Source organism: Psammomys obesus, unplaced genomic scaffold, assembly GCF_907164565.1.
Source record: "Psammomys obesus unplaced genomic scaffold, mPsaObe1.curated_primary_1811, whole genome shotgun sequence".
NCBI lineage: Eukaryota > Metazoa > Chordata > Mammalia > Rodentia > Muridae > Psammomys > Psammomys obesus.
The window spans coordinates 5,694,016-5,717,497 of NW_026585504.1; the positions used below are offsets into that span (position 1 = coordinate 5,694,016).

Below are 23,482 nucleotides of genomic sequence, written 5' to 3' on the forward strand. Positions count from 1 at the left end.
ATATATATATATATATATATATATATATATATATATATATATATATATATATAATCAGTAACAATAATAAAAAAACTTTTAATTATAAAACCACTTACGCTAAAACCATGCTGTAATCTGAATGGTTGAACATATAACCACCAACAATCCACATTATATTTCCATTGACCACAGCTTTATGAGAGGCTCTGGGTAGCTTTAAATCAGAATACTCCTCTCGAGTCCAAAAAGACTGGTTAGCTGGCACAGGAATTGAACATCCAGGACCTAATAGGGGAAAAAAAAATAGTTTCACAAAATGCAGCCTAAAAGTTTACAGAATGCAAAGTTCTAATCTAAATGTAAAGAAGAGTTAAATAGTGTTTCCTTTAGCACTTAAGTATCAAACATCTTTAATTTGTGGAGTTTTAAATTTTTCTACACATATAGGTGTTTTGCCTATGTGTATGACTATGTACCACTTCCATGCCTGGTACCCACTGAGGCTAGAGAAAGGCATTGGATCCCCTAGAACTGGAGTTACAGATGTTGTGACCTGCCGTATGGGTGCTGAGAATCAAGCCTGGGTCCTCTGAAAGAGTAGCCAGTACTCTTAACCAATAAGCTATCTGCTCAGAACCTAACTCAAGATACTGACCAAAAGCAATTGCTTCCTAATAAAATGTAATAGCACACACTTTCTAATGACTTGGCAACATTCCAGCTAAACTTTTTTAGTAGTAAAAATCTTGCTTAATCAGTTCTTAGGAGAAAGGATAGACCAAGCGGTTATTAATTCAAGTGGAAAGACCTTAGGGTTAAAATATAATGAAAAATCAAAATCTAGGAGCTGAACAGATGAGAGGAACAAGAGAGAACTTCGGCCTCTTCTATGACCTCTTGAAAGAGGAAGGTACTCACAAATGCCAACTACTAACTCCTTAATGTCAACTAAACTCGACAAACTAAAACATTTAAATGAACACTTTCTTTCAAAATAAAAATGTCTGAGGAAATAAGCATAGAAAAATCACTAAACCAATGATGGCTGTTTCCTCAAGACTTTGAAGAATCCCCTACAGCTTCATTAATATGCCATTTGTGTGGTGACAGCAGTAAGAATCTAAATGGTGCTGATCTTCTCTGAACACAATCAAGTTTTCTTAGGGAACAGTGTTATTACTGGCTCTTGTCCACCTCTCAGCTTGGTTCTCTGCTTCTCTAAGGTGAGACCATGTTCCCTAATGTTCATGAATGAGTTGCAAAGGATTGTCAGAACTTTCAACAATTCTAAGGTTATCTAACAACCACATACATGTACAACTTAAAGACTCTGAATAAAGGGAGGTGATGCTTAAATGCCATCTGATGCAAGATTGACATAAAGTATACAGCTGCTAAAATAAGCTCTCTTACAGCTCAGTAAACTAGAATTCATTCTGTGAATGAAAGGACTTTGAAAAGGCAGCTCCTACCCTGCCAGTGGGGGGAGCAGGAGCACCCTCTGATGTCACTTGCATTACAGACGCCTCGGTGAGGAAAGCCACAATTGTCTGTACAGTGAGGTATGTCGCACGATTCCCCTTTCCAGTTTTCAGAGCATTCACACTCAACAGTACTGCTGTTGTTACTGCTCTTACATTCTCCTCGGCCTGAGCAATTATTCGGACACATGTCAAAACTACAAAGACAGGAGAAAATAAGTCAACAAAGCAACAATTCAACTACTGCAGAACTTCCTTCCACCTAGTCTGGGTGGGTCTTGACTGTCTTCGGTTCATTCGCAAGTATATCTACAGGACTTACCAATTAGCCCCAGTGTGCTCACTGAGCTCTATGTAGCTAGAGCCCAAGGTTTAAGCAATGAAATCAAGTCAACCCTGCTGGATTCGCATATGAAGAGGAAAGAATAAATAACTCAGAAAGCTGGAGAAATTATAAAACAATGGAGATCTGTGCAAAATCACTCAGACTTGGCTCATGGCTGGGAACCAGGATCCGACTCTTTCTGGTAGCTCTTTATTAAGGAGTTCTACACGTGCCAAGTCAAGGCTGGGAAACGGGAAGAAAAGGGGCCCAGTGAACTGTCAACATATTCACTGCACATTCCTCTGTAAAGTTTCTGGGAATTGATTCAATTTAAGATTACTTTCCAGTGATGTAGTTAAGGGTCTTCAGCAACTTTTATCAACTAAATTCAGATGGAGAAGAGCAGTCAACTTCATGTTCGAGTTTAACTGTGTCTCATAACAGGACTTAAGATAACTTAAGTATTGAGACACTCTGAAGTGACATAATTCAGACTTTTTAAAGGAGTGCATTAGTGAACTATTACAATAGCTGAAGAATACAGATTTCTTCTAATGATTATTACTGAGACATTTCTAGTCTTTGTTGAATTCACTTAGCAAAACTCCTGACATTTTCTTTCATCAGCAGGAAGAATGCCTCTCTCTTCTAGGAGATGCTCAGTGACAAGATCTAGAAAGTGTGGTCCCAACCAATAGAGCTGACATTGTTAGCTATTTTACCGTTTAGCTCCCGTTTCCTCAATTATAAAATGAAGAGAAAAACAGTGCCTACCTCTTACTGAATTCTTAAAAGAACTTTAAATAACAAAGTCCATGTTAATATTTAGCAAGGTGCTTAACTCGCTGTAAGCCCCCCAATATTTTAGCATTATTGAAAGTCTTTTGAATAATATCAACATCACAAATATCAAATATAAATATCTTACTTGTAAGTGATATTAAATCCAGTCAGATTATAAGCAGCATCACTGAAAAAATGCAGCAGTGCATAACCTGAAGTGACAGTGACCTCTGGGGCCGTCTCATTGCCATCTCTTTCAGGAACAATGAGGCCACTGAAATGTAAACACAGAGCAAATTACAGCAGTTTCAACAGAATTCGTCTATACAGCTTTCAACCAGAGTTCAGCCAGGTCTGGATCTGCTGAGGAACAGCCCTGAGCCTGCTATGCTTCTTTTATTCTGTTATCGTTGTTGCTGTTTGTTTGATATTACTGCTCTGTTCCAATCCAGAGTCTAAATGTAACTCTAGCTGGCCTCAAACTCACAGACCCACCTGCCTCCATCCAGTGAGTACTGGGAGTATAGGCATGCGCTACCATGCCCAGCTTCTAAAAAGATTCAAAATCAATGACTCTGTTTTCTTCTGCTGCTATAGAACTTTTTATGATACTCTCAAGTCTCTACAATCACATAAGTAACAAACTTTATGAATTAATAATTATCAAACATGCACTGTTGAAAGAGAAAACATTTTATATATTTTATTTATTTAGTAATGTATATATGTTATTTTTAAATATACTTTATAAATAAATGTTTTATATACAAATAAAAATAGAAAAGGGAACTGAAACTATAATTCTTATACTATTAACTTTCAGATGTATTTTCTTTGCTCAATTGGTAGCAGTTTAATGTTCCACTTTACAAGTAATACACATCACACATTTCTGTCACTGAAGGCTCCAAAAGCTCTCCCTAGGATCCCAAAAAGAGCCCAGTAGGTAGTAATATTCAAAATATTGAATTCATGTGATATATGAAGAATTACTGAATCAGTAACTACCATTTTTAAGATATTTTACCCGTAATGCCGTACCAACTTGTTTTCCAGAAGATATATGCAACTTGAAGGATGGAATTGGAGGCTGGAAGGATGGAATTGGAGGCTAGAAGGATGGAATTGGAAGCAGACACAGATAGATCTCTGTGAGTTTGAGACCAGCACGGTCTGCGCAGTGAGTTCCATGTAAATATGTGTGAGTGTGTGATAACTTGAAATCTCAATACAGAAGGAAAGCGTCCACCCTCACCTCACCTTACCAACAGCAAGGAAGATTATGATGTTGATCTTGCTGAGTCAATAAACGATGTACTCCCAAGGTTAGTAAGTGTTCATGTTTACTTGCTCCTATCTTTTCTGCCATTATTAATTCACTACAATCATACCACTAATCACATTTATGCAATACCAAAGGCCATGTAATTTGCTCCTTACATACAACTTTCTTCAATGAATAAACATCTTTTATTACTCTCCCCCTTTCACTCACTCAATCCCTAGTTTCCTCATTTTTCTGAAGGTTACACCAGGTAAATTCGTATTTCAGGGCTATGATCCACATCTTAAATGCTCAATGACTGACCTAGTAATTCTTTTTGTAAAAGAAATACTTCCACATACACACACACACACAAAGAATCCTACTACAGCACTCTTCAGATGGCAACTGATTAAAAATCACTTAATTGCTCATTTATAGGAGTTGATTAAATGAGTCACTAAAGATCTGCAAGACTAACAGGGAGCTCATGAAGACCATAGGTAGAGGAGGGAGGCACACAGCAAAACAACTGGCCCAGTGCACCTGTACATTTATGTGAACTCAGATGAATACACATGAAAGTAACTAGAGTACATAAGCAGGACATGAACATGAGAAGAAGATGGGATTGTTCACTTACTTTGTGTGGGAACGGGAAAGTGTGTATGCATGTTATCCGGATCTAAGTGGGGGACACACACATGAGCATGCATGTAGAGGCAGAAGATGTTATGCAGGTGTCTTCTTCAATCACTCCCCACCTTTTTCTTTTGGAGACAGAGTTCCACTATGTAGACCATGCAGCTGGCCTGGAACTCACCACACAAACCAGGCTGGCCCTTACCTCAGAGAGCCACTTCCCCTGCCTCATGAGCGCTGGAATTCCCTGCATGTGCCACCACATGGCCCAGCTCATTTCCTGAGGTGGGGTGGCCCGCTGAACCTGAGCTCACTGACCGGAACTTTGGGGCAGGGGCACTGTATATACTTGTTAGTGCAGGCACCCACGCACATGTGCACATGTGTGTAGGGCCAGAGGGGGATGCTGGGGGTCTTTCTCCTAACATTGCTCACCCTACTATTTTTTAAAAATTATTTTATGTGTATGGGTATTTGGCCTGCATGTATGTGTGTGCTTGCTGCCTGTAGAGGCCAGAAAAAGCAAGGATCCCTGGGACTGGAGTTACAGGTAGTTGTGAGCCACCACGTGTTTTCTGGGATTCAATCCTGGGTACTCTGGGAGGGCAGCCAGTGCTTTTAACCACTGAGTCATCACTCCAGCTCCATTATTTTTTATTTTTTTGAGACAGGGTGTCTCAAAGCTGAAGTACATCAACTCAGTTAAGCTGGCCAGTCAATGATTTTAGGAATCCACCTGTTCCTCTACCACCTTCTTCCCCACACAGGTGCTGGGGAGACAGACAGATGCTACTGGGCTCATGGCTCTTCATGCTTTGCCAAGTGAGCCACCCATCTAGCCTTGGAACCACTTTGAGAAATCACCTAAGTGTTTTCCTCATAAACCTGAAACTTAGCATAACTGTCCCAGCCTAACAAGGAAACCCTGAAAACATCTGAGGGACACCCTGTACACAGCACGCCAACTGTGCTGTGTAAATTTGCTACTGTATTAGTCAGACAGAACACCTGATAAAAACAACTTAAGGACCAACAGGCACAGAGAGCCAGGGGTGGTGGACTCAAGGTAATCATTGGCTTCAATGAGTTTAAGTCCAGCCTGGCTACACGGATCTTGCTCAAAAAGTAAACAACAAAACTTATGAAAAATATTATTTTGGTTTCTAAATTTCAGACCATCATCACAGGGAGATATTGTATAGCAGGGAAGTTCCTCAGCTTACAGCAGTTAGCAGCCCACAGACAGATCTATTTGTTTTCTTCCATTTCCTCTTTAATTCACGCTGGGCCCCAGCCTATGAAAACCCAGCTCATATTAAGGGTAGGTCCCTGAGTGGTTTGACTAAGATGTCCTCCATGAGTCTCAGGCATTTGAATACTTGGCCTCCGGTTGGCTATTTGGGAAGGGTTAGGAAGTGTGGCCTTGTTGGAAAAGGAGTATCACTGGGGCTGGGCTTGAGGTTTCAAAAGCCTTCGGCCATCCCCAATATGCCCTCTGCCTCCTACATGCAGCTCAAGATTTAAGCTCTTAGCTGCTGCTTCTGCCATCTACCTCTGCTCTACCATCATGGGCTCTTATTCCTCTGGCACTATAAGCACAAATATTAAGTTGACTTGGTCATCGAGTTTTATCACAGCAACAGAATAGTAACTAATATAGTTCCCCAGCCTAGCTAATGACTTTACAGATGTACCATCTGAACTCTAGGTGCCTCTCAATCCAACCAAGCTCCACAAGATTAACCATCACAGTGCCAGGTGTGGTGGCGCACACCTTTAATCCTAGCGCTTGGGAGACAGAGACAGGTGGATCTCTGGGAGTTCAAAGTCAGCCTAGCCTACAAAGCAAGTTCTAGGACAGCCAAGGCTACACACAAAGAAACCCTGTTTCAGAAAACAAACAAAAAACCCAAAAGGACAAATGTGATTAAATAGTTTAGAAGCAAATTAAACTTTATAGCTTACAGCAAAACCAGATCTAACACAGATTAAACTAACACAGTATCTTCATCTTATGTTTTAGACTGTTAAACCCAATCTGTCCTTGAACTCCCAGAAATCCTCCTGCCTCAGCCTCCCATGCTGCTACAGTTAAAAGTATGAGCCACCACACAGTTTTGAAGTTTAGAGCACTTGAATGATCTATCAAGTTCTCACAACAACTCAGACAGGACCCACAGTAAAGATAAATTACCTTCTGAATCCTCTTTTATTTATTATCATGTACCTTAGATGAACTATCTGTTGCTAGGCTGCCTTTCTTCTGGATGTGTTGATTCTTCTATCCAGCATATTACTGGTACAATGGAAGTCCTGAGAAAACCACTATAAACTAAGATGTGTGTGTGTGTGTGTGTATGTGTGTGTGTGTGTGTGTGTGTGCGCGCGCGCGCGCGCGCGTATGTTAGGGGGTGTTCAGTTTTTTAAACATAGCAGTTGTCAGCTGATGATGTCACTTGGTAGTAAAATGCCTGCCCAGCATGCACAAGGCTTCAGGCTGGACTCTCAGAACCACAATATATTTTTAAAGATGTGTTTATTTTTTATTTTATGTGCATTAAGTGTTTTGCTTACATGTATGTCTGCCCCATGTGTGCACCTGGTGCCTGTGAAGGTCAGAAGAAGGCATCAGAGCCCCTTGAGTGATGGATGGTTATGAACTACCATGTGGGTACTAGGAATTGAACCAGGGTCCTCTACAAGACCAACAAAGGCTCTTAAGAGCTGAAGTATCTCCAAACCCACACCACAAAATGTTTAAGTGATGGGCATTATCACTTTAGTGATAGATACACAAAGTATTTGGCATTATCAGTGCTTAAAGATTTTCAGGTGAGGTTTTTAGTGTATTATTTCACTATAATTTTATGAAATTAACATTCAAGTATGCCATAAATTAAGGTTTTGATACAGGGTCTCACTATATAGCTCTGCCTGGCCTGGAACTCATGTAGACCAGACTGGCCTCAATCTCACAGAGATCCGCCTGCTTCCGCTTCCCTGAGTTTTGGGATTACAGGTGTGTGCCACTGCGCCCGGCTTGGCTCATATTCTTGTATTGGCTATGGATAGTTGATTCAAAGTCCAGTCACATAAAAGGAGCTCCATGAATTCTGATTAACAAATGCATATATAGATAAATTCCTATAAAGTAGTATCATTATAATATCATACTTAGTTTTGTGCTTCTGTTATAGTTTGAGGTGCCTCTTGCCATAATGCAAGGTATATTTCAAATGTTAGACAGACAGACAGACAGACAGATGCTTAACACATGGCCAAAACCATTTTAAATGCTTAGCACAGCCTGCTCTTTGCCTCTGTTAAGTGAAACCTTTAAGTTCTCAGTTCAAATAATTACTGGAGAGCTACAGCAGCAAAAAGGGTGGAGAACTCATTTCCTGATCTGGCCTTCACCTCCTCATGTACTACTGAGGCCCTCCCTCACCATGTGACATTCAAGTAGACTACCACCATGGGAAGAATAGAAAAATATTTGTTGAATTGATTTCTTTTTAAAGTGAAGAAACAAAGGCCAGGGAGATGGCGCAGCAGGTGAGAGCATTTACGTGGGAGCCAAGTGACGCAAGTTCAATCCTTGGAACACGTATAAGGGTAGCATGAGAAAACAGACTCCACAGAGTTGTCCTCTGATCTCCACATGTGTACACGTGTCCCCGCCAACACACATGCAGTAATAAACTTTCAGAAAATTTAAGTTGCCAGGTATGGTGATGAGTGCCTTTAATTCCAGTACTTGGAAGGCAGAGACGGGTGGTCTCTGTCAGTTCAAGACCAACCTGGTCTACATAGTGAGTTCCAAGCCATCCAGGACCATAGAAGAAAACAAAACAAAACAGGAACTAAAATGTTTGAAGAAAAAAAATCTAGAAATGGGGCTGTAGAGCGATTTCATCAGTTAAGAGCACTTGCTACTCTTCAGAGGCCCAGAGTTGATTCCCAGTACCCATGTCAGGCAGCTGAGACTCTCCTTAACTGCGGCTCCGGGGAATAGGACTCAGCAAACAACAAAGAGAATCTGTCTCAAACAGGATGGAAAGTAATGATTAAAGTGAGGCTGTGCTCCAACCTTACATTTACACCACTGTACACACATATGCATTGTGGACACACATACAAAGATTTTTTTAAAAACTAAAATAGCAGAAATTCAGTACAACTTATATATAACTGACAAAATTACATTATTTACCTAATAATATAGATGTATCAGGGAAAGATTCACAGAACAAAACTAACAAGTTCCTCACTCTCAAGAGGTAACCACTGCTCAATTCATGTATAGTATCCAAAAAAGCTTCTCCCATCCCTAATAACAAATATACACAAATACATATACATATGCACAGAGAGAACTGTACACATATTCAACAAGTTATTTCTAAAGGCCTATGCAATGATGTATGTACAAGCGCAAGATAGACATGATTTCTGATTTAAACTTGTCATAGAAATATTATCCAATAATCTAAAATTTTTTAATGTAAACTTCACTACCACTACAAACAGTAGGTAAATGGAATAATATTACCAAGACTTTACAGTTCAAGACCCTGAAATGAGTCAGGTACAGTGGTGCAAGCCTTGCATTTGGAAGGTGGAGGCAGGAGGACTGGAAGTTCAATGCTAACCTTGGCTACATAGAAGCACACACAGAAAATGACCCACCCAAGTGAGGAGCAGCATACCAGGATCAGAACTAATACTTACTCCATGAGATAAAGGTTATGGAATAATACGAGTAAATGCAGAATGGACTCCATGCTGGAGACACACAAATTCAGAGTGCAGGTGATAGCTGAGCTTACCTAAAGGCAGCAATGAGAGGTGCGTAAATTGAGTCTCCGTCATAAACATATAAATGGTCCCAGCTACATTCTGTAGCAAAATGATTGAAACGAAGTCTCATTATTCTATTTGGCCTAGAAAAATAATTAAGTAATTTGTAATAATCATCATAACATTAACAAATGTATCAGTAACATTCTCCCTCCATTCCATGTTTCCATACTCTCCACAATTGCTAACTTCCATGATCACCTCAAATCTTCCAGCCCCACCTTCATATTTTACTATGCTCAGCATCTGGACAAAAATCCCTGAAACTTTCCAAAATAGATAAAACTACCAATTTTTCTCTCAAATATTTAACTTTTCCTTCTCATCTAGAACTGTCCTATTCATATTTAAGTTTGCTTATGTATTACATATTTTAAAAAATAACAAAATAATAAAAAAGATATGATGTAGCCAGATTTGTGAAATCTTAAACAATGCCATTCTTAAAATTTCTTTAAATATAAGGAATTTTTTCCTCAGTAAAAATTGTACTTATGACCAGAGACGTAGTTCAGTTGATAGAGCGCTTGCCTAGACTGCATACAGCTCTCGGGCTGCGGTGGCACAAGCCTATAACACTAGTGCTCAGGAATGAGAGAAGGAGTTCTGCTGAAGCACAAAGCCAGCCTGGTCTACCCAGTGAGCACCACACCAGGCAGTGCTTTCCAGTGTGGTCACAGTTCAATAAAAAAGGCAAGCTGTTCAGCTAACATGGTAGGTTATAATTGTTGCTTGTAAATGAATTAATAAACAATATTTCTTGGTTTTAGTATCTAACCTGGCAAAGAGTACAGAGAAACACAACAAATAGACAAGAGTTATTTGGAATTTTGGAAGTTTTGTTCCAAGACTAAAATGTTTTGGCAATGCTGCCTTAAATGACAGGCACAAGGAAGGAGAAAAAAGATAAGACAGACTGCTAGAAGGACAGGAGGACCAGGGAAATAAGCCATGGTAGTTATTTTGATGAATGATTTATTGTTTTGCTGATAATAAAAATCAATGCTCAGGAAAAATAACACAATAGCATTATTACATAAAGCAAACCACTAAAAGTATTTTAAGTGATTTTTTAAAACATTAGAATTAAAACGTAAATTTCTGATATACATAATTCATTTGTAGTATTAAATCAACTTGGAACTTAAAAAAACATAAATTAAGGGGTCATTTGACAGTACAGCACTTGCTTATCAAAGTAGTAGGTTCAATTCCCAACACCTAAAAAATAAAATTTCCTTTTAATTGTCTTATTTTAGTGTTTGTGTGTGGGTGCACACGTGTAGAGGTCAGAGGACTACTTCCAATCGTCAGCCTTCCAGTGTGGGATCCAGGGGTTAAACTCACGTCACCAGGATGGCTTGGAAAGCACTTTACCCACTGAGCCATCTTCCCAGCCCCCAAAAAGGTAAATTTTAAAAAGCAAACCACTTTCTAAATGAGAAGCTGCTTGGCAGCAGCGCAAAACACCAACAACTCTAGCACTTGGAAGAAAGAGGCAACAAGATCAAAACTGCAGGGGAGCCTGAGTTACACAGGGAGGCCTGCGCCCACTAACAACAGTAACACACACTTAACACTGTATGCTACACTAGGCTCTTAGAATGCACTAAAATAAAGTCAGCCGTCATTACTTACTTTCCTTCAATGAGCCATGTGCACTTTGTTTTATATTTGTAATTCCCAGGTCCATCTGTTACAAACCCAGAAGATCCAGTTAGTCTGAAATTTAAATAAAGAAAATTTTCAGTCAGTCAGATTTTCATACAGTATTATCTTTCTTGGCTAAAACATAATACAACTTAGATTGCTACAACAGTGTGCACTAAAACTAGGAGAAAATGACTGGACAATTACATCCAAAACAGATGAAATACATATCTGCCACACAAATAAAGGATACAAACATTCAAAGCAATAGGAATAAGCAATAACAAAACACTACATCATTTTAGTTATGAAAGGAAAAATTATACTTCGTACAGTAAAAATAGCTATAAAAGCCAGGAGTGGTCTGGCTCATGCCTGCAATAGGAAAATTTAGGAGGCTATGGCAAGAAGACCACCAGCCTGAGCTACCTAGACAGTTCCAGGGCAGCCTAGACTATAGGGTAAGACTATATCTCAAAGGAATGATTGGACGAACGAACGAACAAATGAATGATTTAAAAGCCACAAATATTTGATAAAGCTTTTAAACTCTTAATTGAAGAGCTAAAGCTACATAACCACAGTTACAAGCAAAGTACAGATAAAACAGCAACACAGGAGACAGCAGTATGACCACACCACCAAAAGACCCATCCAGACTCACCACACCTGAGGTGACTGCCCACTTACCACCTGGCCATAGAAGTGTGCATCGGAACCTATATTTCTAACCTGACAGAGCGTCTGGATTTTCATACTTTTAAAACGTGTTCATGTCTTAGGCATATCTGGTATCTCATTAATATCTGACACCACTAATTCTGATGCTTGGCAATCTGCTCATGTTTTTATCACAAATTTTCTCCTTTGTAAATAAAAATTCTACATTAAGAAACTTTAGAGATGGCTTGGTGGTCAAGAGAACTGAGTGCTCTTCCACAGGACCTGGGTTCAATTCTCAGCACCCACATGGCAGCTCACAGCCATCTGTAACTCCATTCCAGAAGATCTGATATCTTCTTCTGACTTCGACAGACACACACATGGTGCAAGCATATACATGCAAGCAAAACATCCATATACATAAAAAAAACAGAATAAGATGACATTTTGCTATATCCATTAGCCAAAGCTCAATTTGCTAACTTTCTTTTTCAGATTAACATTTAACAGCTCTTTTATAGAAAGAGTATCTTTCCATGGGTGTAATTTCTTAAGATATATTTTCTCAACTTACTTTTTTCTGTTTTGTGTCAAGTACCTTTGGATACACAGAAAATAATATACAATAAAGGTGCTATTTATTCCCTCATTTCCACCCTAGATTATTGTCTGCTCTTGCATCAGCTGTCAGGCTCTCTAAAATGCATACATCCATTTGCTGTGCCCTCACCCTTACTTTCAGAGTAGCTGCCAACACTGCTGTTCTCCTTCCTCAGACGGTGAGGATATCAGCAGATCATCCACGGTCTTCCAGTTATTTACATTAACATCTAAGAGGATCTATCTAAAACCCAGTTTCCCTTGTTTGTGGGAATTTGTTTTTGAGGCTGCTTCACAGCAGCTGACTATGGTTTGCCTCATGCTCAAGTAGAGGCGTGATATTCACCAGCTGCAGATTAGTTTCTGCAAGTGTGTGACCATTAGAATTCTGGGAACTTTTCAGAGGATACAGAAATGCTGGGCAGTGTTGCTGTTGTTGGCTGGTTGTTGTTGGCTGTTGTTTGTCAAGTAGTCATGCACAAAGAAATGAGAAGAAGAAATTAAATAGCCTGACAGCAAAGATCAAATTTGCCCCCAAGGAACTTAACACCCCTAATCAGCAGGAAGCAATCTAACAATACTTTGCCTCCTTTCCCGTCTTTTTCTATCCTATCAAGTGTTAGAGGGCTAATAAGGGTGGAGAAGCGAGGAATGAAAGAAAAAAGTAGTTAAAAAAAAAAAAAAAAAAAAAAAAACAACCCAGTTACAAACTCCTGCTTCCACCTCCCTAATGCTGAGACTTCGTATTGGTGACACCCTGCCTAGCAGCCTCTCATTTCTTAATCTCACCATTAACAATCTTTTCCTTTGCCCCACTTTAACCACCATTCCTCTGGCCCCTACTACCAACAAAATGTAAAATTTATGCGTTCTACCCTACCCAACCACTGTCTCTTTCTATCCCGTAGTCCAGTTCCTCCTTTCCAGTGAGAATTCCCCCCACAGAGATAAGCAATACACCAGACCACTTCTTCACTAATCAGCATCCACACATTTCCAGCCCACCAGTTAAGACCACGACAAAACCTGACCTCCCAATTCCCTCAACTTTCTTTCTTTCTCTTCCACTGCACTCGCCTGATTCAGGTATCTGTGTACCAGTCAACATCTACCACCCCACAAACGTTTGTCCAAACAACCCTGTTTCCCTGTGGAGCTTGCTAATGACTAGAAACAGAGTTAAGGTTAAGTTAAAGTTAAGTTCTAATATACTTAGAAAAACATATCTGGGCTGGAGAGATGGCTCAGAGGTTAAGAGTACTGGCTGTTCTTCCAAAGGTCATGAGTTCAATTCCCAGCAACCACATGGTGGCTCACAACCATCTATAATGAGATCTGGTGCCGTCTTCTGGCGTGCAGGCAGAACACTGTATATGTAATTAATAAAACATTTTTAAAAAAAGCCTTAAAAAAAAAAAAGAAAAACATATCTAACAAGTAATGGCTGACCTAAAACATGAAACCCAAAAATGCACACCCCAAAATGTGTAAGGCAACTTCATAAACTGTCAGCAGCGTGATGTTTTTTAACCTTCTGTCACAATCATTCCTCAGGCTCCTAAGATTAAACAGACCAATTCTAGCCAGTACAGGAGGGAAAGAAAACAAAGAACACACCCTCTCCTAAGTCAAACACGAAATTTCTACACATACCCATTAGCCAATGGTACAGCATATATCTTTATCTACACACACAAGACGGCTACTATCCAAGATGTGGTAACAGATGACCCAAAACCCAGGATTCTCTTTCCTAGAAAAGTCGACAATGGCTATAAAGGATAATTACTAATCTTTGTCATAGCGTGTAACCTAATACTTAGACATGAGACAAGTCTGTAAATGACATCCAGGAAATATTTTCTCGTTCTTAAGAAAGACAAGAAGGCATACTAACTATAATCCCTATTCAAGGAAAGACTTGCTGCCAGCTACGGCAGTGAACACGGTCATTAGTTTGTCTTTCAGGGACTACACTAGCACAGGTCATGCCTTTCCCAGGAGGGCCCACATATTTGAAGGTTAAAAGGTTCAGGCATTTCAGCCCAGCACGGGACAGCTCTGACAGGCAACCCTTGCTCAAAAACTCGCTGGCCAGTGTGCCCCTGGCACCCAGCTACCTTTGCAACCCACCTCCAGCACTGGTTACAGGTGTGCACCATCACACCAGCTCATCTGTTGGTTCTGGGTCTAAACTCAGGCAGTTGTGGTTACACAACAAGCTAATTGAGCCATCTCCTGGGCCAACTCCCCAGCACTCATTTTTAGGAAGCTTTTTTTTAAGTCAAGAGTTTGGGGCCTGGGGTGGCTGTAACACCACAAGAGGAAGGTGTTATAAGAAACAAAAAGAACTGGGTAAAGAAGGCAGTTGACTTAAAGCAATCCCACTGAAATCAGGGACAAGGCAAGGCTGCCCACTCTCTCCATATCTCTTCAACATAGTTCTGGAAGTCCTTGCTAGAGCAGTAAGATCAAGGAGATCAAGGATCTCAAGATCAAGATCAATTGAAGGAGATCAAGGAGATACAAATCAGAAAGGAAGAAGTCAAAGTATCACTATTTGCAGATGATATGACAGTATACCTGAGTGTCCCCAAAAACTCTACCAGGGAACTGCTACAGCTGATAAACACCTTCAGCAGAGTGGCTGGATACAAAATTAACTCAAAAAAATCAGTAGCCCTCCTGTATACAAAAGACAAAAGGCTGAGAAAGAAATTAGGGAAACAACACCCTTCACAACAGCCACATAAGACATACAAGTACCTTGGTGTGACCCTAACCAAGCAAGTCAAAGACTTGTATGAAAAAAAATTCAAGTCTCTGAAGAAAGAATTAGAAGAAGATATCAGAACATGGAAAGATCTCCCATGCTCATGGCTTGGCAGGATTAACAGTAAAAATGGCCATCTTACCAAAAGCAATCTACAGATTCAATGCAATCCCCATCAAATTACCAACACAATTCTTTACAGACCTTGAAAGAAAAATTCTCAACTTCATATGGAATAACAAGAAACCCAGAATAGCTAGAACAATCCTCTACAATAAAAGATCTTCTGGAGGTATCTCCATCCTTGATCTCAAGCTGTACTATAGAGCAACAGTAATAAAAACTGCATGGTACTGGCATAGAAACAGAATGGTGGATCAATGGAACCGAACAGAAGACCCAGAAATAAACCCACACACTTATGGACACCTGATCTTTGACAAAGATGCCAAAACCATAAAATGGGAAAAAAGATAGCATCTTCAACAAATGGTGCTGGTCCAACTGGATGTCTACATGTAGAAAAATGCAAATAGATCCATACTTATCACCCTGCACAAAACTAAAGTCGAAGTGGATCAAAGACCTCAACATAAAACCAGACACATTAAATCGGTTAGAAGAAAAAGTGGGGAAGAGCCTTGAACTCATTGGCACAGGAGACAACTTCCTGAACAGAACACCAACAGTACAAGCTCTATGAGCAACAATCAATAAATGGGACCTCATGAAACTGAAAAGCTTCTGTAAAGCAAAGGACACTGTCATCAAAACAAAACGACTGCCTACAGATTGGGAAAGAATCTTCACCAACCCTTTATCTGACAGAAGACTAATATCCAGTATACATAAAGAACTCAAGAAGTTAAACAGCAACAAATCAAGTAATCCAATTAAAAAATGGGGTACTGAGCTAAACAGAGAATTGTCAATAGAGGAATATCGAATGGCAGAGAAACACTTAAAGAAATGTTCAACGTCCTTAGTCATCAGGAAAATGCAAATCAAAACAACCCTGCGATTTCACCTTACATCCATCAGAATAGCTAAGATGAATAACTCAAGTTATTCATCTCCAGCCAACACATGCTGGAGAGGATGTGGAGAAAGGGGAACCCTCCTCCACTGCTGATGGGAATGTAAACTTATACATTTGGAAATCAATCTGGCGCTTTCTGAGACAATTAGGAATAGTGCTTCCTCAAGATCCAGCTATACCACTGCTAGGCATAGATCCAAAAGATGCTCAAGTATACAACAAGGACATCTGCTCAACCATGTTTGTAGCAGCTTTATTTGTAATAGCCAGAAGCTGGAAACAGCCCAGATGCCCCTCAGTTGAGGAATGGATACAGAAATTGTGGTACATCTACACAATGGAATATTACTCAGTGATAAAACAACAACAACAACAACAACAACAAAAAAGACAAGGAAATCATGAAATTTGCAGGTAAATGGTGGGAACTGGAAAAGATCATCCTGAGTGAGTGAGGTATTCCAGAAGCAGAAAGACACACAGGGTATATACTCACTCATAAGTGGATACTAGACATATAATATAGAATAAACATACTAAAATCTGTACACCCAAGGAAGCTAATCAGGAAGGACGACTCTGGCTAAGATACTCAATCCCCATTCAGAAAGGCAAAGAGGATGGACATCAGAGGAGAGAGAAAACAGGGAATAGGACAGGAGCCTACCACAGAGGGCCTCTGAAAGACTCTACCCTGCACGATATTGAGGCAGATGTTGAGACTCATACATAGCCAAACTTTGGGCAGAGTACAGGGAATCTTATGAAAGAAGTGGGAGATAGTAAGAGCTGGAGAGGATAGGAGCTCCACAAGGAAAGTGACAGATCCTAAAAGTCCGGGCACAGGGGTCTTTTCTGAAATTGATACTCCAGCAAAGGACCACTCATGGAGATGGCCTGGAACCCCTGCACAGAGGTAGCCTATGGCAGTTCAGTATCCAAGTGGCCTCTATAGTAATGGGGACAGAGACTGTCTCTGACATGAACTGATTGGCCTGCTGTTTGATCACCTCCCCCCGAGGGCGGAGCAGACCACAGAAGAAGACAATGCAGCCACTTCTGATGAGACCTGATAGACTAGGATCAGAGGGAAGGGGAGGAGGACCTCCCTTTTCAGTGGACTGGGAGAGGAACATGGGTGGGGAAGAGAGAGGGTAGGGTTGGTAGGGGAGGAGGGAGGTACAGGGGGGTATACAAAGTGAATAAACTGTAATTAATAAAAATAAAAAAAGATTATGAAAAAAAGAAGGCAGTTGAGCTTTGTTTATAACTCATTTATTTCTGCTCTAAGTATTATTATTTGCAGCCAACTGGGCTTAGATTGGTTTGTTTTTGTTTTTCCAAATTTTTGAGTTGCCAAATTAAGCCACTCATTTGTGCTATTTCTGACTTTTTATTTTACTTATTTGTATAATTTGTGCTGTATCTGCATGAACACCTGCACCTCTAAAATGTCCAAAATCTCTATGAAACTCCAAAGTGTCTCCAAAATCTGAAGTCTCTTTAAAATTTCTTAATTGTGGACTCCTGCAAAATAAAAAATAAGTTACACACTTTTTTATTCCAAGATGGAAGAACCATGGCACAGTTACAACCAGATCAAACCCAAAGTCCAACAGTGTGAAGTTCAATGTCAGCCCTCTGGGAATCACAATCCTCTAGGCTCCAAAGGGCTTGTCACAGCCCACACGTGCCTACTAGTCTCAGACAGGCTCCATTTCATACCTACTGCTGTAATTGTACAACGGGCATCCCATTGTACTGACATCTCTAAAATGCTGGGGTCTTTGCAACAGGCTGCACCTTCACCAACACCTCCCCTGGGCTCTCTTTAGGGACTGATTCTACCCTATGGTACTGAGCCTTAATGTCTCTCCATGACCCCTTCAATCCTAGGGCTTCAGCATCACCTGAGGTTGCACATGCACGGTGTCAAGCCTCAGCTGCTTTCCATGACCCCTTCATGCCTTCAAAATCAGTCACTTATGGGAGTCTTAACACATTACCACGTTTGACTGCCAACATGAGGTTCAGCCTTGTCTCCTCTAGACTACAGCTTCCGTGTGCTGACTCTGAAAAAACACTTCCTGGAAGACTCTGCCTCGATGATGAAGGTCTCTTCTTAAGCAAAGATGATTCTGCAGCCCCAGCTGAGCAGTAGCAATTGTTCAATAAAGCAAAGGTTTCACTTCTGTGGTTGTCAACTCAAAATATCAAATGGCCCTGTTAGCATCTTTAACTACTTTCTGAAACTTCATGGGCCAGGCCTCCATCATCTGCATTGTCCTCAACATTATCTTCCAATTTCCCACAGAACAGCTCACTATGCTCTGAGCATTAAACAGCATTTCTAGCCCAAAGTTGCATAGTCCTTGCACAATCCTCCCAAAAAACACTCTCAGGTCTATCAGAGCAATACAGCTGTGACAAAAGATCAACTTGGGGAGGAAAAGGTTTATTTCATTTTAGTTTCGAGCCCATCACCCAAGGAAGGCAGCGCATGAATGCAAAGGCCAGGACTGGAAGGCTGTTTACAAACTTATATTCCCTGGCTTGCTCAGCCTGTCCTTTTATACATCCCAGGACCATCTGCCCAGGGGTGACAACCACAATGGACAGGGCCTCCCATATCAATCACTAGTGAAGAAAATGCTCCCCAGGCTTACAGGCAGGCCAGTCTGGTTGGGGCATCTTCTCAGCTGAGATTGCCACTTAGAAATGACTGCGGCTGTGTCAGGCTGGCATGGGACGAGTCAGCACAGTAGTACTCACTGTAGTCCCAACGCTGGCGAGGCAGAGACAAGAGGAATCTGGGGGAGACAGCCCACCAGCCTAACCTAGGCAGCAAGCCTCAGGTCCTAGTGAGAGACCCTGTCCAAAATACAAAGTGGACAATTCATTCCTACAGTGACACCTAAGCAACTGAATTTTTGCACTAATACTAAAAGTATTTCCACATCCCCAAGTTTTACCTTTGGAAGTGGTGATGGTGATTGAACCTGAAACCTTGTGAATGCTAACCCCACTTCCTGCCATTGGTACATACCCCACAACCCCCTTGCCTTTCATTAAATTTCTTGAAAATAATCCTTTATAAAATTTAATTTATTTCTCATTAGTATGTGCATGTGCTATCACATGCGTGTGCTTGCGTTCGTGTACTTGTGCATGTACTCAGAAGTGCTCATGCCGTGGGGTGTGGATAGCAGAGGTGTAGGACGGTTTTGGGAAAGAGTTCTCTCCTTCCGCCATCGGTTACAGATAGAAAACTCGGGTCAGCAGGCTTACATGGCATGCAGTTATTACCTACTGAGCCATTTCATTGGCCCTTGATACAATTCTTTACAATAAAAATACAGTGAAAAGATTCATCGTGAAAATGTCCTCAGACTAACGGCCCTAAAATACAACAGATGAAACATGTCATAATCATTGAAAACTAGTAATAATAAACCTAAATTACAGTACTATACAAGTACTACAAGTGATATAGAATTGCAATTATGTAATGTGCACTTTAGTGTCCAAGACATTCCACTGTACTCATCCAAAATTACAACGCCACAAAGTGATATGGCTCCCTCAATTAAGAAATCAGCTACCTCAAGAGAGCAAAGAAAAAAAAATACTGAATGCCTCCACCAAAATCCTCTATTTTCTCCTTGCAGCCGTCCAGACGAGGACTCCTTGAAGCCCCTACAGGTAATCCCACTGCCACTTAACGACTTCACCTACTGCTTCTGGCATTAGCTACTCAATAGCCTAGCTATTGTAGCTACTCAATAGCCTAGCTATTGTAGCTAATGCCAGTAACCTCAACTCCACGCTAGGCTCCATGTTTTAGATCCGCTTGGAATCTCCTATTCCAAAATCAAAAGCAAATCTTAATCCAAAACTCAAGTCACCAAACCCCTCCTTTTTAGTTTTTCTTTCCCTCACAGCACTGGAGATCAAGCCGCTGGCCTTGCTTAGGCTAGGCAAACACTGGCCACAAAGCTACAACCACAGGCCTGTAGGAATTTTATAAAGCCATTTTGTCATCATCTACCCTATATTCTGAAACTTACAAACTTATCCTTTATCTCATCCCCATCTATTTCACCTACAAACTGCTTTCATTTGCATCCCTCCCCTCACCCCAGGGCAAGTGCCAGTGCCCTGATTTAAAGTCTTCCCATTCTCACCCAGCAAAGGTCTCGTAACTGATGACTCAGTCCAACTCCCTAACCCAGGCAGTTCAGGGGCACCTGTCATCTTCCTCAAAGACCATTCTAACCCTGACAAAATGTCCTGGGAACTTCCGCTTGCCTTAGCACAGCATACAAAGCCCATCAAAACTCAACTCCAACTTGCCTCACCTTTCCATCTCTGCCCCAAGTCCCCAGACTGAGAGGCCCATGCTACAACAATACTGACTGACCGACCACAAATCCCCATGCTTTATCACATTCTGTCAACTTCCTCAGCCAGCTGCGGTGGTGCACATCTATAATCCTAGCACTTAGGTCTATATGCAGAGACACTGTTTTGTGGGTGGGTGGGTGGGTGGGTAGGATAGGTAGGTAGGTAGGTAGGTAGGTAGGTAGGTAAATTCCTCACCCCACAGAGTGAACTCTGTAGTCCAGGCTAACTACAAAAAGGGAGGAAGAGAAAGAGGGGAAGACAAGAGAATAGATCAATTGAAATTACTCATAAATAAAAATGAAATCTTAGGCTCAATAGCACTCAATAGCAAATCTTTGGATTTGCTAAATCCAAAAACCTGAGTTCAATCCTCAGGACCCACACAGTGAAAGGGAAGAAATGACTTCTAAAAATTAGTCTCTGACTTCCACACACCCACCAAATACACAAACACATATGATTTTAAAAAGAAAATAAAAATTTATGATTTACAACCACACCAAAACAATGTCAAGTACTCTGACATATATAACACCTCAGCACAGACAACTATACAATCTTACTGAGACAGATTAAGAACTAATTTTTAAAAAGTTGGGGCTGGAAATGTGGTTCAATCCCAGAGAGCCTGCCTAGCACACACAGGCGCGGGCTCCACCCTCAGCACAAAAGGAAGGGTATGTTCATGGTGTGGGAGTCTTGACATTATAAAGCCTCCCAATTCTCTTCCCACTGAACGAAAGGCCAGGTGTACTGTCCTCAATATTCCCGACCACAAACAGCCAAAATGTTTCTGAAATCTACATGAAAACACCATGAGATAATAAAAGCCAAAACATGCTTGAAGAACTGGGAGATGACTCAGCAGTTAAGAATACTTGCTTTACAATCATGATGACCAAAGTTCTGATCCCATCTATCAAGCCAGGCGTGCCCACAAACATTCTGCAACCTCAGCTTCAAAGGAATAGGCAAAGACTCATGGACCAAGATAGCCCATGCCTTCTTCTGACCTCCATGCACATACATAGACACTCATACTCACACACCAGTATGCACACACTCACACATACAAATCAATCCATCCACACATACATACAAACATACATGTATCTATGAGCTACACAGTCCAATCCTATCTCAAAAATAGGTGAGAGAAGGCTAGACAGCTCATTACCTAAAAGCACTTTCCCCCCCAAGGCTCACAATCCCCAGGACCCACATGTTGGAAAAGAAAAGGCAATTCTGGAAAGCTGTCCTCTGACCTCCAAACATGTACCTCCAAACATGCATGCCCTCATACATACATATTCACATACACACAAATAAATAAATGATTGAACCCCTCAGCCTGTAATGCCAGACAATGGAAAAGACTGAGGTAGGAAGACTGTATAGTTCAAGTTCTGGAAGATCATCCTAGCCAACACAAGAATTCATCTAAAAATAATCAAAATTAAATAGTAAGTAAAGTTCAAATCTTGCATGTTACACCCATCAATTAGATTATAATAATCACAACAAAACTACATACCCAGGAATAAACCTAACAAATGTCATACAATTTTGAAAAAAAAAGATTTATTGAAATACATGAGACCTAAACAAATGAACACATACAAAATCCTTCTAAAGGAGTTTTTATACATCTTTGATAAAGAAGATGAGGCTGGAACTATAGCTCAGTGACTAAGAGTGCACCAAAGTTCAAGCAACCATACTGGTGGCTCGCAAATGCTGTAACTCCAGATCCATCACTCGCCTCTGGCCTCCTTGGGCACCTGCATATATATGCAAATACCCAAACACACAGAAGTAAAAATAAACCTTAACAAGCAGCTGTGCCACACATCTTTAATCCCATCACTTGGGAGGCAGAGACAAGTGGATCGAATTCAGAGCCAGCCCTACAGCATGAGTTTCCAGACAGCCAGGGCTACACAGAGAAATACTGTCTCGAAAGAGAGAGACAAATGAAAGAAAAAGGAAAGAAAGAAAGAAGGAAGGAAGGAAGGAAGGAAGGAAGGAAGGAAGGAAGGAAAGAAAGAAAGAAAGAAAGAAAGAAAGAAAGAAAGAAAGAAAGAAAGAAAGAAAGCAGGCAGGCTAATATATAAATGGAACTCAGATAATTGCTTATCTTTAATAAGATACTTTATCATCACTAGGTAAGGGCATCGAAACAAATAATTCATAGAAATGCATTACAAGTGGACAATCAGAATGTGAAAAAGAAAAGATCTCTACAAGGTCAATACAGAAACAACTCTAAAATATAAGACAAAAAGCATAAACCCTATAGGAAAATTCTCAATTGAAAGTTTCTGCCTGTGCACCTATTTAGCTGTTACAGAACACTTTCTTAGTGTGCATGATGCTCTAGTTTCAATTTCCAGCATCACAAAAACTGAAAGCTGTCATGAAATTTAAGACAAAGTTAATAGAGGCTAGTAACAAACCTGGAACAATCTCTGTGCGGAAAGCTATTGGCAACATGCAACAAAACTTTAGATGTACATATCCTCTGGTACAGCATCTGAGAACTTATTCCTAAAGGTTGACCCGTAAATAATATAAAATGATGTTTGTTTGCACTTCTAAGCAAGATTTGCTTTGTTTTGTTTGTTTTAAAAGGGGTCTTGAGTCTGGTGTGATGGCACACACCTCTAATCCCAACAATCCAGAGACAGAAGCAGGTGGATCTCTAGAACCTAATGAAAATTGCTTTCCTATGACCACCAGTCGTTTTGTTGAATATTTTCTTTTGGATTAATCAATCACTGTTGTTACTTTCTATACAACTAAGTAAACTATGGGAATGTAGTATATATTCTTTCTTTCATTCTTTCTTTAATATTGTGAGACAGGGTCTTACTTTGTAGCTCTGACTATCCCAGGACTCACTAGGTAGATCAGGCTGACCTCAAACTCAGAAATCAAACTGCCTCTTCCTTCCAAGTGCTGGAATTAAAGGCATGTGACATCATGCTCAGCTATTTTCACATATTTAAAAAATTTG

The 23,482-nt window shown here is 40.5% G+C and overlaps 1 protein-coding gene across 1 annotated transcript in view; it reads right to left on the reverse strand.

The window, feature by feature from the left end:
• Atrn (attractin) overlaps positions 1 to 23,482 on the reverse strand; it is a 134,945-nt gene that overhangs the window by 96,983 nt on the left and 14,480 nt on the right. The window contains exons 2-6 of the mRNA XM_055610688.1: positions 10,976 to 11,059; positions 9,307 to 9,420; positions 2,717 to 2,845; positions 1,455 to 1,660; positions 99 to 267 (exon numbers count right to left, since the gene is read on the reverse strand). Of these exons, the coding sequence (XP_055466663.1) occupies positions 99 to 267; positions 1,455 to 1,660; positions 2,717 to 2,845; positions 9,307 to 9,420; positions 10,976 to 11,059 (702 nt within the window). The remainder of the gene's footprint in view (positions 1 to 98; positions 268 to 1,454; positions 1,661 to 2,716; positions 2,846 to 9,306; positions 9,421 to 10,975; positions 11,060 to 23,482) is intronic.